Source organism: Onychostoma macrolepis, chromosome 04, assembly GCF_012432095.1.
Source record: "Onychostoma macrolepis isolate SWU-2019 chromosome 04, ASM1243209v1, whole genome shotgun sequence".
Taxonomy (NCBI): domain Eukaryota; kingdom Metazoa; phylum Chordata; class Actinopteri; order Cypriniformes; family Cyprinidae; genus Onychostoma; species Onychostoma macrolepis.
This window is the reverse complement of record NC_081158.1, coordinates 31567882-31586695: the sequence shown is the minus strand read 5'-3', so window position 1 is coordinate 31586695 and position 18814 is coordinate 31567882. Positions and strand designations below refer to the sequence as shown.

At 37.0% G+C, this 18814-nt stretch overlaps 2 protein-coding genes across 4 annotated transcripts; both read left to right on the top strand.

Annotated features, from left to right (window-relative positions):
- The first annotated feature begins 823 nt into the window (after positions 1-823).
- Positions 824-10481, top strand: ccnd2b (cyclin D2, b). Its single transcript, XM_058773398.1, is given in 6 exon segments — positions 824-1150; positions 1152-1416; positions 2358-2574; positions 4363-4521; positions 5381-5529; positions 7835-10481. Coding segments are annotated over 6 exon segments (993 nt in total). The 5' UTR covers positions 824-1115; the 3' UTR covers positions 8003-10481.
- Positions 10482-11604: 1123 nt separating this feature from the next.
- Positions 11605-18700, top strand: tmem209 (transmembrane protein 209). Of its 3 annotated transcripts, none has more exons than XM_058773381.1 (15): positions 11605-11749; positions 12126-12293; positions 12380-12438; positions 12516-12647; positions 13523-13743; positions 13828-14032; positions 14128-14303; positions 14387-14458; positions 15794-15890; positions 15971-16096; positions 16207-16304; positions 16434-16548; positions 16858-16955; positions 17026-17099; positions 17863-18698. In XM_058773381.1, the coding sequence occupies exons 2-15, from the start codon at positions 12157-12159 to the stop codon at positions 17915-17917; spliced, it is 1665 nt and encodes a 554-aa protein (XP_058629364.1). In that variant the 5' UTR covers positions 11605-11749; positions 12126-12156; the 3' UTR covers positions 17918-18698. The 3 variants fall into 3 exon arrangements, with proteins under 3 accessions (XP_058629364.1, XP_058629366.1, XP_058629365.1); XM_058773383.1 differs by having other exon boundaries at positions 11689-11749; positions 12141-12293; positions 17863-18700; XM_058773382.1 differs by lacking the exon at positions 11605-11749 and adding an exon at positions 11793-12032 and having other exon boundaries at positions 17863-18699.
- Positions 18701-18814: the final 114 nt, after the last annotated feature.

Here is an 18814-nt window from a genome sequence, read left to right as displayed (position 1 = left end):
AAATAATTAATGAATATGTGTGTTGGTTTGTGGGTTGGCAGGCGGCAGCCTATCATTTAATTGTGGTTTCATCTCTCAGGGCTGTAACACATGGTTAATTCGTCAGTTATTTCTTACTAACCAACATCTGCTTTATGGAGAAAGACAGACAGACAGACAGGTGCAGTTAACAAAAATATTGTTATCTGGATGACCAGACATTTTAGATGAAGGAAAGCATGTCATGTTTTTATCAACCTAATATTAAGCATGGCAATGATGTCTTCCATATCCTGTAAAAGTTGTCAATTCAAGCTGTTTTCTTGCTTTCTTATTGGCTATTCATATTACACTGTTATGTAACCCATCAAGCCCAATTTGTCACTTCCCCTTTTGAAGGCTCTGCCTTTGTGTCATAAAGCTTTTTGTGTGATTTGTTGTTCATCATTATTGCACATATTGTTGTAAGTCATTTTGTGATAAACTGTTGATGTAGGTCCTACATGTTATAGGGATTTTCACTGTGCATTAGTAAAAGCTGCTTAGTTAGTGAGACTTTAAATGCATTTAACCCATTTATTACAAGCTTCAGTTTTGAGTAATGTACAAATCATGCATTTGAATTGTGCATGAAATGGAGCATTCAGTAAATTTACAGATGGGGTATTTAAAAGAATGCAAGTAAATGGCAGCAGCGAATAAAATGAGTTCATAGGACATGTGCATCTGCACGTGAGGGGAAATAATATTCAGAAAAAAAGAGAAAGAGATCATATCATGTGTCATGTAGGCTCATGCATGTAAAAAATTCTATAATTATCCCGCCCGGGACTTGTTTCAAAGTGCACTAAATGTATTTTCGAGGGGCTGTGAGGAGAGGTTTATTTAAGGATTGGCTAGAATGCCATGCATGTGCAATGACTGGGCAGGAAGGAGAGAAACAGAGAATTTGAGCATTTTTGCAACGTGAATTGGGCTGGAGGAGGGACTGACGTTGCCTTTTGGGTGGTCATGCAGTCAGAAGAGTTGTTCTGCTTCATCTGTGTCTGTAGTTCAGAAGGAAAGACTCATGCCTGGGATTGCAGCCTCCGTGATGTAAAAAGTGGAAGTTCTAACAGTGCAGACGAGTTCTATTGATGCCTAAGGCAACAACACCTTCGTCCTTTTTGCATAGGCACAGCCACATGCAGCTGGCACTGTGAGGTGGTTATATTAGTTAGCATCACCGAGAAGAGCCCAAACATGGAACTTTTTTGCTTGGAAAAGGACGCAATCATGCGAGCTCAGAGAGATCCCAACATCTTTTGCGATGAAAGAGTATTGCAAAGTCTTTTAACAGTGGAGGACAGATATGTTCCGCAGGGACCCTATTTTAAACGTGTCCAGAAGGATATTCAGCCTTTTATGAGGCGGATGGTCGCGACGTGGATGTTGGAGGTTTGTAGTAAAAGTTTGATTATTGGAAACTGTTTGCTTGAACTGTGTTAAAAGTATTATGTAATGTAGAATAGGCTGGGAAGTACCTAAAGTATAGCTTAACTTTGACATTCGTTTTATTACAGTGTAGACAATCAAACTCAAGAAAACATTTGTTCACACCTGTATGCACATACCATATAGGGTAGCTAATCAATGTGCAAAGGAAAAGTTTGATCAGGAAATGCAACAATCTCCACACTTCGCGATTGTGTATGCTAGCCTATAAATGTGTCAGTTTAATAGAAAACGCTTTAGTATTTTTCTTCAAGGCATGCTTTATTAGACAGATGGGGGTCTTTGCTTTATTTACATGCGTGTTATATACGGTATTATAGATTTATGTAATTTTGGAGAATTTTTGAAACCGACTCAGCCTTCGAGTTGCTCGGTGCGAAAGTGTAGCCATGTTAAGAACCGTCGATTTAAATGTATTTCAGTTCATCAAAACAGCATAATAATTGTCGGAAATAGTTTAATGCGATACATATACACGATATTATATGCTGTCATTGACATTACTTGGATCATATTTTTTTAACGTGACGAATCACCAAAGCAGTCATGTGTGGGCGTCATTGGGTTTCACAGCACACCCTGCTTGAAATGAATGAAGATTTTTACCGGTTGAAAGTTCCTCTTTCTCATGAAAAGAGTTAATAACAGCAAGCACATATTGTACACGCTGCAAATAGTAGCCTAGCTATAGATAAAAATAATTACTCCTAGCCTCTATAAATAGCCTAATTACAAACAAAATAGAATATGAACAAAAATGTCTGCTTAAGAACATTGCTAACAATAGAACGTTGTAGCAAGGACATACAAATGTTAAATAAATACTAATTATTAGACAGCCTTGATCATTTAAATTGTGAATGAATTCTGTTGTGCCCTTGTAGGTTTGTGAAGAGGAGAAATGTGAAGAGGATGTCTTTCCCTTGGCTATGAACTACCTGGACAGATTTTTAGCTGTGGTTCCTACAAGGAAATGTTATCTGCAGCTCTTAGGGGCCGTGTGTCTCTTCTTGGCTTCAAAATTAAAAGCATGCCAACCGCTGTCGGCCAGGAAGCTCTGCATGTACACAGACAACTCCATTACATCTCAACAACTGCTGGTAAGAGCCGGTGGTCTTGATGACAGCAAGAAGTCCTCCATCTGTTGTGTAATTCTATATTACTCAAACGATTCAAACCCCAGATTATATATTTTAGACTGTATAGCCCTAGGCTTGTGATCTGCTGATTCATATTTTTATTATTGTGAAATTTAAATGTTGGGGAAGTGAATTTAGCTTGCTTTGCCCCCTAATGGTTGTTTTTTGATGTTGAACAGTTTTCTGGGTTGAGCTGTGATGAAATGCACTTTTGATGATTTGGTACGGTTCCCATACATTGGCAAGAACTGGTAAAAACCCTATTAGTGTCTAAATCGAAATTATTTCTAGAGCTTTTGGATGTTATAAAGAGAACAGGAAAGACAACTGGGTCAAAACAAAAAGATTTATAAACTGCAGTGGCGATTCTTGTATAAAACGGATACATCAGTGAACTGAAGCATCCAGTAGGGGGTGGCTTTAGGAGTCTTGACCTTGGTGATTTGGTGTCACTTGTTAGGGACTATCCCTTCTCGGCAGAGTCTTTACTAACTTTAAATCTCTTTCACTCTTCCTTCTCTCACCAAGACACACAAAATAAGGGTGTAGAGCTTTTCACCTTGGGCTGGTTTTCCCCTCAAGTCTCTGTTATTAAGAGTTTCTCAGAAAGCAGCTTCAGCAGGCGAAAACAAAGCCAGCTGGGCACGTGCGAGGAAGGAAGTTGAGCGTGTGCATGGAATGCAGCATCTGGTTGGTGGAGATCAAAGACGAGGGGTGGAGCTTTGCACGATAACCTGATTTATTTTACAACTGTGATGTCCCTTTGGGCAAGACAGATCCATATTTAAAGAGCAACTTGACTAACTTCTCCCCCGTTTGAGTGTTGAGTGACATAGAAACACAACCTAGACTTTTTAAATGCCAGTGTCAGTATCATGATGATTTATGTCACAACTTCTGTTTTAAGTCAATACATGTCTTTGCATTTTTAAGCATTTTAGTCTGGTTTGAGTATGGCATGTGATTGGCATTTACCACACAAGATTGACACACTTTGCACAGTTGAATCACTAGAGAGCAATAAAATAGGCTGCACTCAGGAGTGATTAAGTCAAAAACATTATCTTTGACAAACACTAGTGGAGTGATATCAGATTATGATACTGTGGTACTGAATATACATATACTATGTCATTTACATGATATAGTTTGTCGAATATTTTTGCAAACCCTTTTAACAGTAAAAGTGCATATTCACTGTAAAAAAATGAAAATTATTTGTGAAATGCACTATCAATTTCTGAGTTTCCCAGCAAATCCTAAACCAGTCCACATGCATGAATAGGCATAGCAGATCTAGACAGGTGGAGCTGGTGGAGGTGGAGGGTTTAAGTGAATCAGCTTACAGCGAACACTGAACCAGACGATTTAAATGTTGCACAAGCAATCTCATTGGTTGCAAAATCAGCCAGTCAGCTTGTGCTATGTAGTAATCGATGTGATTGCTAGCAGATTGCATTTAGATCTATATTTGTAATTAAATGAATTTCACCAGCCACAATCTGCACTGAAAATGTGAAAGACCATCCTTAGGTCATTTGGGCCTGTCCTTAACTAAGATAATATTGGTTATTATCTCAGTTAAGGACAGGCCCATATGACCTAAGGATGGTATTCCTGCATACTGTATGGATGCAGAATGAAAAATGTGAATTTGTTGGTTATATAGTAACTTTAACTCATATGGTGTCCTGCCAGTCATATTCATTGCCTCTTGTTCTGTTTGTGTCTTTCTCTGTCTCTCTGTTGGAGTGGGAGTTGGTGGTTCTTAGTAAATTGAAATGGAACCTGGCTGCCATCACCCCACTTGACTTTATCGAACACATCCTGCACAAACTGCCCTTCCCTGAAGACAGACTGACACTGATCCGCAAACACACGCAAACCTTCATTGCTCTCTGTGCAACAGGTAGGACCCGAGTTGAGTGACAGTGCACTGACTGCATTTGTCAGAAATGTGTCTGTATAAGCAGAAACATAACCATTACTGTGCTAAAGATGTATGATGTGAATGTGTTATGATGCTTTCTGCCTTGTTATTTGTGTCTATATAAAAGTTTTGTATATTTAACTGGGTGTGTTTCTGCGGCCCTGCATCTGTTCAAGAGGCTGAGGCCTGAACATGAGCCAAGACGGAGGAGCCTTTTTAAGCTATTGCAAATGTTTTTGGTGTTTTCTGTCATTGCCTTTAACAGTTTTCTCAAGTCAGGAATGTTGGTTTACTGCACAGCTGCTGTACTGTGGCAGTCAGTCGAGTGTAGGGTGTTTATTCAAGGATGACCTTTGCGTCCTGAAATAAGCAGCACACTAACACCAACAAAGCAGATGAAACGAACGACTTCCAGCACGGAATAGCAGAGGCTTTCCTCCTTGACTGAAAACCGAGGGCCCGTTCTCAGGATCTCAAGGCAGAGGAAGAGGGGGAGTAGTTCCTGGAAACCTCAGAGCCCTCTGAGAGATGAAGGGAGGGAGTAGGAAGAGAAGGAAGGCTCTCCTCACTTTTCATTCGCAGCTGCAGGACGATTTAAGGGAGGTGGTGATGTTAAAACAGGTCTGAAACTGGAGAGCGTGTGAATGTCAGGTTCAGGTTTGCGTGGAATTCAGAGCAGATGTAAGATGCAGTAAGACTCCTCGGTCAGACTGCATTATCACAACTATTTTCTGGGAAGTTGTTTTGAAGTTTCTCACAGGTGAGTAATGTTCTAGGGAACGTACTGACCAGGTCACTGATGTTTAGGGATGTGTGTGTATGCTTGTTTTTTCCTCAGATCACAGCTTCACCATGTACCCTCCCTCCATGATCGCCACAGGATGTGTGGGGGCAGCAGTATGTGGCCTCCAGCCCGACCAGAGCAACCAAAATCTGTGGGGGGACAGTCTGACAGAGCTGTTGGCTAAAATCACCCACACTGAGGTGGTAAGTGTCCAGCATCTTTGTACTGTGAAACAAAATCTCAGTAATTATATAGCAAATGACCATTCAAGATATAGTTTAACTCAGGATTAGCCCTAGTTTATTTGTTTAGTTGTATGGTAATCCATTAATTCTGTGACATTTTATGAAAGAACAACTTCCTGATGACCCATTTTTTTTTTCTTTTCTGTATTTATGTATTTCCTATTAAAAAAAGGAAGTTGGGACGGGACACATCTCAGGGTTCACCTGTTTTATTTCAAGCAGTGTTGTTTTAATATCATTGAAATGCAATTTTTTTTAATTTATATATATATATATATATATTAACCGCAAATAATTTTCTGATTCCAGATGTTTCAAGAGCTATATGTTCATCAGTAAAAATAGTTATGGAGGGGTAAAAAAAATTTTTTTTTATCATTTTAATTTAGATTTAGATTATTTTTATATTAACAATCATTTATTACTTTAAACACTTTTAAGTTTGCTGAGGCCCCCTGGTTAAGAAACCTAGAGACTGAGAGCATTTATTAAATGATAGTTTAGCATTGTCAATTTTCAAATGAGTTTTCAATACTGAAGTCAATTTTGTCAAACTGTGGACACAGCAGACATGAGCAGGACATTCATGCATGACTGTATGGAAATGGAGAAATGTGTCATTTTATGAATGAGTGTTTGTGTGTGTTCACTGCAGCAATGGTGAAGTGTTTTCAGAGCTGCATACTTGTGGCGAGACACAGGCCTCTCAACCACATCTGTGGATTAAAGCGCAATGTTATACACACACACACACACACACACACACTCTCTCAGGCTCTTACACAAACTTACACATCTTGGCTTCAGGCTGTTTTGAAAGTCTCACAGTAAAACTTTTTTGAATTGGACCCAGAGAGTGAACGCCCCATTTAAACTCCTCACATACACTCATAAGGTTTAACACATTCTTTTCTCTCTCCTCAATGTAATGTGTTAAGTTTTTTTCTACATTTTAAGTTCTGGAAAAAACACCACATGCCGCCATTAGCAACCATTCCTTCCTGCGCCTGTAGTTGTCAGGACAACAAGGCCTGTTGTGGCCGTCTCATTCAGTTTTGGGAAAGAACAGGTTTTAATTATCCTGAGAAAAAGACGAGAGTTTGGTACGGGATTGTTCCGTCAGACCTCCCACATTTCTGCAGAAAGAGAGACACAGATATCAATGTTTTATTGTTTGAAAGATAAAGGTTCCAAAAAGGGTTTTTACGGTGATGCCATAGTAGAACACTTTTTGTTTCCTCAAAGATCCTTTCAGTGAACAGTTCTTAAAAGAACCATTTTTCTTAATGTGAAGAACGTTTAAAAAGCTAAAGAACCATTTCTGCTGTAAAGAACCTTGAAAGGTTCTATGGATGATAAAGGTTCCTCATGGAACCGTCGGTGCCAATAAAGAACTTACATTTTTAAGAGTGCACATAGCCGTTCTGCATAGCCGATTGGCATAAAATCTGAAACAGTTTACAGCTTAATTTTGGCTAAGAACTGCCCATTTAGACAGGAAAAAATCTCTCTGACCAACATGAGAACAACAACAGTTTTATTTTATGAGTGATTCTGAAACTGTAAACATGATTCTTTTTTTTTAATTGTAAAAACAACAAAGATTATTGGAGCAAAAGAAACTACTAGTTCAGTCTTTCTACTTCAAAAAAACATGTTTAATTCAATGTTGCTTGCAATTACTTTGTAATTAATTGTGAAATTTACTAGCAATTTCTGAGGGGAAAAGTAAATTCTACACCCTTTTTTTTTAGTCTAGTTACTACAATAATTATTGACAAATCATTAAAGTAATTACACAGCAGCATAACTGTATTATTTGGAAAATCATGTACATCTTTTTTGTCTCGTAAAAATAAACCCATAAAACTTTGTCAACAGTTCTTAAAACAACCATTTTTTGTTTAAGAACATTTTTATAATCTAAAGAACCTTATTACACAACAAAGAATCACTTGTGCAATGGGAGGGCTCCATGGATGTTAATGCCAATAAAGAACCTGTATTTTTAAGTGTAAAGAACTAAAAAAAAGAAGGCTTTTTTTTAATGGAATCGATGGTTTCCATGGAAAAACCTTACACTAAGAAAGAACTGTTCACTGAAAGGTTCTTTGGGGAACCAAAAATGGTGGTTCTATGGCATGGCTGCGAAAACCCCTTTTTGGAACCTTTATTTTTAAGAGTGAGTTTGCAGTACCATCCGAGACTGACACTAGTGTGCGTAGTCCTTACCATGGTTTCTTCTTTTCTCTCTTTCTTCTAGGATTGTCTGAAGTCATGTCAAGAGCAGATCGAGCAGTTACTGACCAGCAGCCTGAAAGAAAGTCAACAACAGCATCAACTGCAACAGGAGGGCAGAGCCAGCAACAAAGGGACGCAATCACAAAACCTGTCCTGCACCCCTACAGATGTCCGTGATGTCAACTTATGATGTCGGTTCCTGTTCCTATCCACCCCCGCAGCCTACAAAAGATTCAGTTATTATTGTTACTGTATTTAAGTTTAATTTCAAAGTCACATTAGATGGTCATATGCGCATAACACAAGAACACAAGCTTGATGTTTTATAACGGAGCGAAACAGCTGCTGCTGCCGTCTCATATCCGCAGGCGGTGGCGTTTTACATACTTGAATTTAATTGAATTGGCCTCAAACCATGATTAAATAATGCAGTATGTTGTATATTCCTTAACAAAGAGCATACATCTGTCTTGGCTATTATATGCAACTGTGTTATAATTATTATTATTATTATTATTAATTTATCTGGTTATTTAATAATTATAATAATACCTATTATTGTTAAACATATGATGCTTTTTATCTTACAAAATGTATTTGCTTAGTAATTCCCAGAGGCCATTTTTATATAATATAGGATGCATGTGATCCCACGAAAATGCTATTCTACGGAATGGATAGAAACATCCATCAGTCCTTTCAGTGGGATCTGTTTGCTTATCATAGAGATATTAATACAATGATCTGATGAGTTACTTCTCAGGTATAAGTAACTCTTATTATAGGGATTATTTACAGTGAATGTTATTGCATGAAATAAGCATATATGAATATGTTAAACGGTTTCTATCCATGCATGGTGACCATCACAGCTTCATGAGCTCGCAGGACAGTTTCAGAGGGACACTAAGCATGTAGTAAAGGTGGAGTAAAGGTGAGGTAGGGAAGGAAGGAAGGAAGGAAGGAAAGAGGCGAATTGAAGGCTACACATTGAAAGATTTTGCACGTGATTGAAATATGAACGGTTTTAGACAGGTGGTTTCTGGAGCGCTCTATAATGTTTGTAATGAATAAGCGGGATGCTGTTTGCTCATTTGATCTGTTTGAACACCATCACTTATGGGGTCAGGGATACTCGCAATGCTGGAGGGATTTAATTTTTGGGAGTCTTAAAATCCTTCTTAGCAAAGACATGATACAAATGCACTTTCAGATATCACCTCTCGCTGGTTATCCGTGGTATAAAAGAGGAGGGCTAGTCATTTCTAAGGGTTTTATTGATTTTTTTTGCATTGTTTTTCTTAAGTTATTTTTGTTTTGGGGCTGGTTTCCCATATTAGGTGTGCTTGCGGGTTATAGTTTTAAATTTAGATCAAAAACTGATCTAACAGTCAACTGCCAATAGAAATGGTGAGGTTTGACATGCCAAGATTGGTTGCGTTTTACTCTAGTTGTGTGGAATTCATGTCAGCATAGATAGGACATCATCAAATTTCATTAAATCACTTTATTTTAGTAGTCTATTTTATTTTATTTTCTCAAAATATCAGTCATCTACTTGAACTTTTCTCATATATAGGAAAAAGATATTTTGAAACATTATGCCATTTTCTTTTCTCATTAGTTTGTTCTTGCACTTTTGAAAATTGATTTCTCAAGTCAGTTATCTTTATATCAGTGGACCTAAAAGTAACTCAAGAGGTGTGAGGTGTTTGAGACGTTACTTCAAATATATTACGCATTGTGCTGACACACATGTGCCATTCCAACATATCTATGCAAATGCACTCCATGTTATGAGTGTTTTTCAAACAATGTTCATTTTCAATGTTCACCCATTTAAGTTTTGAGTGAGTTTGTGTGCTAATATATTCTTAAGTTCATTTTGTGTTCTTCCCATTCCTTTATTTCTGTGTAAATGTTTGAACTTGTGTTCCAGTGCTGCTAAAAGAAAAAGAAAAATGAAAAAAGAGCTAATGCATATCTTAATTTCGGTTTCCATGTTGCTGCTATATCAGAGTTATTGAACGCGTTTTCATGGTGGCTGCATTTCTGTTTTCTTTTTGCATTTACACTGTCAATTATTTTCACGCATGAAGTGCCTCAGCGGATACTTGCATGAACAGTCTTGCCTCATTTGTGTTTAATGTCATCTAACTTAACTGTTGTCTGACTTCTTTTTCTAACTTGGCTATTATTTTACTTTGTGATATGAAACGCCTTTATTGTTTTCAAATAATGTTCCTGCCCACAGTCACAATACCTCACAGTACTTCAGTCAGAAGTTGATAGGAGAGTAGTAGGATTAAAAAGAGGCGTTAAAGCTCCTCAACTAGTTTAAGCCTCCAGGTTTGTTTTTTTAGTAGCTTGTCAGATACACACTCGCCAAACAGCTATAAATGTATTGTTTTACCAAGTGGTAGATGGTAAGACTGGGGCAACGCATCGTTTAGATACAAAAACAGTTGTTTTCGATTTTATTTGAATTATATTGAAGCAGCCACCCTTTGTTCCACCTTCACACCCCAAAATATCCAAAGATGTGGAATTTCAGCAATACCCTCATTTTTTTTTTTTTTTGCCCTAGGAGACTTACCTCATTTGGACCTATGAGATATTCAATTAAATAAATTTCAATTTGAAAAATAAAAAGTGTTAAGTTTTTTTTTTCTTCAGCAACCGACTGACACTCTTCTGTGGCGCTTCATGTGAATTATCTGGAAAGGTCTTTTTAAAGCATTATCCCTCACTTTCAACTCAGGACGTCCCTAAGTGACATATAATGAACACCCAGGTTCAGTCATGTGACAATGTGTGCATTTTTTGTTGCCATGGCAACATTTCCAAAATGGTGTCTTGTCTGGTTAGCACATGTTGCAGTGTCAGTAATTTTTAAAATGCTTGTTTTTGTTACTAAAGGTATGTTTCAACCCATACAACAATTCTAATATTTTAATAACATGTCCTAGATTACTCTTAACCTGATTTTAATACATTAAAGTCCTTATAAAAGTAGGTGGAATTTTGATGTGATTATGTAGGATTATGTTGTGGAAAAGCAAATAAACATTAAAAAACATGTTATTTAGCAAAAAAAAAAAAAAAAATGATAACATTTTTTTTTTTCAATTGAGGAATAAACACCCAATGTAACACATATGTAACATGAAAAATTTATCATAAACGCCCAATGTGTAACATTACAGATCTTTCACTAGGATGGGTTGTATTTTAAAAACAACTGCAGAAACATGTTATAAGTGGTCCATTTGATCTGTTTTATATACCCCATAATTTTCCTATAAGTAGAAATTGGTCCGGGTTCTTATGGGTTAAAGCAAGAGCCTTTACACTTAAACTCAGAATTTTAGTTATTCTCGTATGGGAATATTGGGTTGAACGGTTTCTTGCTGACGCCTGGTGCCTAGAAGATGGGTTGCAGGGATTTTGTGGCATTATATCAGGCTGCCTCAAACATAATGTAATTATTTATATCGTATTTTAAATTATTTAAATGCATTTTTAATTAATTTAAACAACATATGATTTATTTAATTCAGGCAAATAAAACCAGTTGCACCTTTATGACAATTTTGAGGGTCCATACCATTTTTCCGATCATCTCAATCATCACGAAATGAATAAATTTCAGCTACACAGCTACATGTCGGGGAAAGCCATTAACGATAATAATTAATATTATTTACTTAGTTAAGAGATATTTAACTTGCATGGTGCCTGTGTAATGGCAAAGTCTCTTTAAGGGTATTATATAGTCTTTGGTAATGGTAAGTGTAAAGATCACGTGAGAGACTTTTATTTTGAAACGCCATTCGACAGTCAATTTGCTGCTCCATTCACTCTGTTGATATTCTTTAGTGTGTCTGCCTTCACACCTCGTACTTTACCGCGCTCATGAAGGGCTAATGCAAAGGAAGTATGTATCAAATCACGTTTTAATTGAATTTGTGTAGAGATTAGAAGCTTTATACCCCTAAAAGCCAATATATACTTTCGTGTTTTATTAATTGTCGTGCGAGTTCTCCAGCTGTCTCAGTGTAGAGAGGTTGCCATGGAAGCGTTTCTTAAGTGCACATTGCATGAAAGCCTCATAATAGTGTAACTGAACATTACAGCTTGCTAACTTGGATTATAATACTAATAAGCTCTCAAAGTGACAACTGAGTATTGTATAGTTTTATTCTCTTTAGACGTAAAAGGTTTGCAGTTTTACTGGAGCCGTTCACATTCTTTGGAATCCTTTATGTGGCTGCTGGTATTGTCTGTTTATACTTTCTGTTTTATTATGAAAGCTTATGGTTTGGTAGAGGATAAAGTGCAGATATGACACCATCAAAGGAAGGCATGACCTCCCTCATCGACAAGACCATAAAACTGAGGAGGGAGGAACAGGCACGGCAGGTTGTCCTAGCATGGGCCATGCTGAATATGTCTCTGGCTGGGATGATCTATACTGAGATGTGAGTTCAGACATGCCCCTAATAATCCCTAATGTGATTTTTAGTGTCTTCTGAACCACAGGTAACCAAGTTACTTTGTATTTTAGGTCTGGCAAGCTTCTTAGCAGATACTACAACATAACTTACTGGCCCATCTGGTATATTGGTAAGTGTATAATAAGAGGTCAAAGTGTGTCAGTGATCTACTAGGTTGCTTTTCATCTTACTGGTTTTGTTGGACAGAACTTGCCCTGGCTTTCCTGTTCAGTCTCAATGCTCTTTTTGACTTCTGGAAGTATTTCAAGTACACTATGGCCCCATCCACGATCACAGTCAGTCCAGGACAACATCGACTTCTTGGACTCAAGGGCTCAGGTGAGTTAGTTGGCATCTGGAATGAAGTCTTTTGGGTAAAAACAATCATGCACAATGCTATCTCTCAAGGCAAAGACAAATATGACTGATCGATATGATGATTATTCCACTGTGAGTTTTAGGTGCCCTTCGTTGGGCAGTACCATTGGATTCATTGTAGCAATGAACTTAAGTGAACCAATGAACTTTGGGTGTTTTCCACAATATGATGGGTACAACACAAACAACTTTGATTTATGTCCAATGTGAACACTTCCAACCAATAGGAGAGAGTGAAATAAAAGTTATTTTAAAAATGGCCGATCTGGCCAGATTCCACCATTAAAAATGGGCCAGGTGGACCATTAATTAATTGTAGTGATTAGTGAATCAGACAAGCGAAACCTAAAAACAAAACAGACTACCAATTTTTGATTAAAAAAGATTGATAAGAACAAGCTATAAGTATGGGTGCCTGGATGGACGGAGACTTAGATGTGGTGGCTGTCATCTCGACTTTGTTGCTTTGTACAATAAAGTCTTATTTTAACATCTGGAACTGACATCTGTAACATCTGAAATTTACTTCATCGAGAAGACTATTGCTTGCGCCACAACACATTTACACTGCCCTGTATCATAATTGCTGAATGAAATTCAATACTTGTTTTTTACTAATTTTGGGGTGCTGATTACAAAAATAGTAGCCGTTTTGCTTGAGCATGTCGCACTTTCTCACAAAAAATTATACATTTAATAGCACTTTTACTTTCAACAACCATAATCATTAACATAAATATAAAAATCTAAGATGAGTGTCATGAAATGAAGTTTTTGTGATACTCCACAATAAGTAAACTAATCAGGTTTGCTTTAAAAATATGCTGTGTTCACAGGGATTCAAGCCTCTCCACCGCAGAAACAAGAAACGAAGGAAGCTCCAGTCTCCGCGCAGTCGTCTCCCCTGCAGGGACAGAATGTACTCAGTTTTAGTCCTGCGCGACCCTCAAGTGCCAGCCCCAAGTTTTCCCCCAGCTGTGTGTCTGGGTTCAGTCCACCTCTGAGCAGCCCTTCTTCAGCAGGAGGACACTTTTCACCCTCCATGGCATTCGGCAAGGTTGAGTACTTTGAAATGCTGAAATGGAATTGTGTTTTTGGTATTTCATTCTGTTCACACACCCACTGCTTTTTATGTCTGCAGGTGTTGAACTATAGTCCGTCTCCAAATTCTTCTCCATACCCAAGCAACCTCGGACCGGCAGAAGGCACCAGTCTCCGCGCTCGGTACCGCACATCCCCATCAGTCTTTAAATCGCCCGGAGGTAAGGAGGACTACATCGATGACCTGAAGACTTTGGAGAAGTTTTTACATACAGAGGAGGAGAAAAGCCACCGCAGTCAACTGGGTAAGCGTCCTGCTTGGACATAAAGTTGTGAATCAAATTGTGGCTGTGCTAAGCAGTGGCCTACGACATTTTCTTTGCAATACTTTTTTATTTAGGGAGTCCAGAGTCAACATCTCCAAGACACAGTCCATCATTCTGGAACTACAGTCGTTCAGTGGGCGATTACGCACAGAGCCTGAGGAAGTTTCAGTATCAGCCAGCCTGCCGTTCACAGGCACCATCTGCCCATAAAGACGACACCGAGCTGGGCTCTAAACAAGCTGCTGAAGAGGTGAGGATCAAATTAATAGCAAGATTTCAAATCATCTTTAGTAAAGGGAGAGATCAATAAAGAGATTTTTCAATTTATTACAGGTCTGGGCAAGAATCACGACGAGTCGTGTGGTGACGGATAGTATTGACAGCTGGACTGCAAAACTGAGAAATGTGAGGCAATTTTTTGTGTATGTATTTAGATGATAAGAATAATACATTTTATTTTTTATTTTAGTAGGTTAGTATTTACATATTCTCTATTAAGTAATAATAGTAATAAAGAATTAAATGGTAAATATTTAAGGGTTACTTTATTTTTTGCTTGTTTATTCATTCTTAATAATTTACTCTTTATTATTTATTAAATGAACAATAATAATTAAATTATTATATTATTGTATTAAATTAAATTGTTATTATACATTCAATCAAACTTTATTACAGACTCAAGGTCCAGATTTAAAAAAGACAATAGACAACATGTACAACCCATAGCATCTATCACAGACATAAAGAGTTACAAAATACAGCAATACCAGTGTCCCCACAGCTTTGACTGATACCGTGTAGTACTAACCCCTATATTTGATAAACGCGCAATAAAAAAAAAATCCGGCAGATAAATCTATACATAAGATTTCGTAACAGTGCTTTAAAAGTGATTACTCTTGCACTCACAAACATTTCACTTGCACTATGCCATCTAGGTCTCCTTAGTAAGATTCTCCTTGCATCATTATAAGCTACTTGCAGATTCTGTAAACTAGATGCTCTGTAGTTACACCACAAATGAGCAGTATAAAGTGTTGTACAGTATGCTTTAAAAAGTGACACCTTCACCTCATCTGAACAGAAACTAAACTTACGTAAAAGTATATTCGCCTGCATATACATCATACGGCGTTGCCTTTCAGTATCCTCATCATCTGTCATGCGTTCAGTGATTAAAATGTCCAAGGTATTTTACTCTCGCACACACAGTGAGACTCTTGTTAGACAACTTAAAAACTGGAAAATGTATACTTTTATCCTCCTTAGTTCTGCAAATCATAATCGCACTCTTATCAGGATTATATAAAATATCATGTTCAAGACCATAATCAGAACACATAGTTAAAAGCTGTTGAAGACCAGCACTGCTAGGACTAAACACCACAAGATCATCTGCATACATAATATGATTCACTAAAATATTCCCAATTATACAACCAGTTTTACAGACATTCAAAACATTCAGATAGCTCATCCATATAAAGATTAAACCGAATTTGGGACAAAATCCCTCCTCATTACTAACATTGTTTATTTTATTATTATTTCATATTTAATAACTATTATTTAAGTTATTTATTCCTGAACTATTTAATAATAAAAAATAATAACAATAAATAATTAAATATGTATTATTTAATTATCATTATTAATATTTTTTTATTCATTTAATTTTTAATTTAATTGAATATTTATTTTAAGAAAATGTCAATCTTTTTCACTTTACTATCCCAGTGGATCAATGACACCATTCTAGTTCATCTGGTCAAAGAGATTGACTCAGTCAACAGTCAGCTCAGGAGGATGGGTTGCCCTGAGCTCCAGATCGGAGGTAATCATCTTTTCTGCCGAAGATATTTAGCTGTAAAAGTTTCCATTATGTCTCACTTCTGTTGCCCTTGTTTCATGAAGAGGCCAGCATCAGCAGTCTCAAACAAGCTGCTGTGGTCAAAGCTTCTGCAATCCCCACCCTCAATGCTATCGTACAGTATCTAGATGTCACACCAAACCAGGAGTATCTCATGGAGAGAATCAAGGGTGAGCAGAATACACAACTGGGATGAAGCATAATAAATATTTAGACTTACCATGGTCCTATATCATGAACGGAGATGATGCTACTGTGTGTTCGTTTGTATCTCTTGCAGAATTAGCCCATAGCGGCTGCATGAGCTCTTTCCGCTGGAATGGAGGAGGAGATCTCAAAAGCCGGAAATGGGACACAGACCTTCCGACAGACTCTGCGGTGTGTTTGCAGCATTTTGATGCCATATTACCAATGCATTGCAGTTTAGAGGAAATCATTACAAATATCATTGATGCATTGTGTTTATGTTTGCTCTACATTGACACAAACATTTTATGACAAACACAGATCCTGATGCATGTGCTGTGTACATACCTGGACTCCCGGCTCCCTCCACATCCTAAGTATCCCGACGGAAAAACCTTTACGTCCCAGCATTTTATACTGACACCAGATAAACCAGGTATACATAGACAATGTGTTGCAATACTAGTGTTATTTTAGAATAATTGAGATACTAATATAGTTTTTATTAAGATTTTATATTTTAGTTTTAATTGTATTTAGTTTTTTGCATGCTTTTGACATTCTTATTAGTTTTTGTTGATTTTTATTTTTTATTCTAGTTAAATCAAGCTAAACTAAATGAAAATGTGGAATTTTACCTCGGCAATTACTTGAATTTTATTATTTTCAGTGTTTTAATTAACTACAACCCCTTTTTATACAGCCTGTTTTATCTATGATTCATTTATGTGTGAATTTCTAATAGATGTGTCCAATGAGAACCTGTTTTGCATTCATCAAAGTAGCACAAACCCTCCTCATTATCAGCTCATCTACCAGGGCCACATCTACAGCTTGCCTAAGGTAAGAACATATTCTCCAACTATAATTACAGTAACTTTTCTGTGACTCATGCTTGATTGTGTTTCCACAGGGCAGAAATAACTTATTTCATACCATCCTGATGTTCCTCTACATTATCAAAACCAAGGAGTCTGGCATGCTGGGGTGAGTGTAGATTTATTACATTTACATTTAGCAGACACTTTTATCCAAAGCGACTTACAAATGAGGACAATAGAAGCGATCAAAACCAACAAGAGAGCAACAACATGCAAGTGCTATAACAAGTCTCGGTTAGCCTAAAGCAGTACACGTAGCAAGTTTTTGTTTTTAAAGAAAGTAGATAGAATAGAAAAAAAGAAAGCTAGTGTTAGTTTTTCAAGAAAAGCCAGCAGTTAGAGAATAAATAAGCAATTGATAGAGGGTCAAATGTGTGTGCTTTTTTTTTATTTATTTATTTTTTAAATAAAGATAGATCAAATAGAATTAGAATAGAGAGTGTTAGAGTTATAGGGTCAAATAAAGATGGAAGAGATGTGTTTTTAGCCGTTTCTTGAAGATGGCTAAGGATTCTGCTGATGGCTGCTGGGATTGAGTTGGGCAGGTCATTCCACCAGATGGAAACAGTTAATGAAAAAGTCTGTGAAAGTGATTTTGTGCCTCTTTGGGATGACACAATAATGCGTCGTTCACTTGCAGAACGCAAGTTTCTAGAGGGCACATAGGTCTGATGTACTGAATTTAGGTAAAGGGGTGCAGAGATCAGATCATGTTATCTGTGATTTGCTTGGAATATTGTTATAATATAAGGAATATTGTTGCTAGAAGAGCAGTTACTATTTTTGGTTTGCTCTTTGGATCTTGATGGTATGTCTTATGTTGAAGTACAAAATAGATGAAACCTTTCCCCCCCCATTTTTTGTACCAGGAGAGTGAATCTGGGTCTTTCAGGAGTGAATGTACTCTGGATCTTCGGGGACTGAGATGTCACGTTATCAGAGGAAAACACTGCACAAGCCTTGGGATGTGATAAAGACTGATTTTACTTGTGATGTTGCATGTCTTTGAGATGCATTGTACTGTCGCATTACTTGCAACCTTAATGCAAATACAGACAAAGCAGAGAGTCATTTTAGCGGAGGAAAATATTTTAAATTTCAACACTGAGATATTTATGACTTGAAACGGTGTCAAAATGGATCTTTTTCCACTGGTTTTTGTATACAATTTTTTGTATTTATCATACAAGAAAAACAATGTAGTTATTAATAAATGTAAATTCTTTATGGTTAGTTTGGATGGGCGGACACTGCAGGGGTTATGAATTATTTTTTTTTATTTTTTTTTATCAATTACAAAGCAGTTACTGGTAGTTTTTCTTCATGCACTTGTAATGACATGCAACTATGAACAAGCATAAGTCTTATTTACTTTTTAAAAAACTATTTGGTGTAATAATGTTTATTTACTTGCTCTCAGTGACGGGCTTTTGTTATTTCTCCTCACTGTTATTTTGACCATATACAGAAGAGCTGGGATTACTGATGATCCCGATCTTGAATGCCAAATTATATATTCGACAAGAAATGTTTATGTTGTTTGTATTTTATATTGTGTCTGAAGTGAAACTTGAAATGGAATGAGCTTCCACTTTTGTCTCTGGTTTTCAAATGAATAAATTCCCAGCATTGTTTTTTACTCAAAAGTCTTGAACTCTATTCCCAGTGTTCACCACTGGATGGGAGTGCTGCACACCTACAAATGTTTATAAATGGTAAGAATATATGTTATTTCTTATGGTTTATATAGCTTTTATAACCGCTTTGCCGGAACTACAACTTAAATTTTATAGAATGCTAATTTGAAATTGATTTATGTTC

Coding starts and splice junctions, on each gene's coding strand:
- tmem209 (XM_058773383.1), top strand. CDS start 12,157: ATGACACCATCAAAGGAAGGCATGACCTCCCTCATCGACAAGACCATA. Junction 14,459..15,793: donor GGACTGCAAAACTGAGAAAT/GTGAGGCAATTT, acceptor TTACTATCCCAG/TGGATCAATGACACCATTCT. Junction 17,100..17,862: donor AAGGAGTCTGGCATGCTGGG/GTGAGTGTAGAT, acceptor TTTTTGTACCAG/GAGAGTGAATCTGGGTCTTT.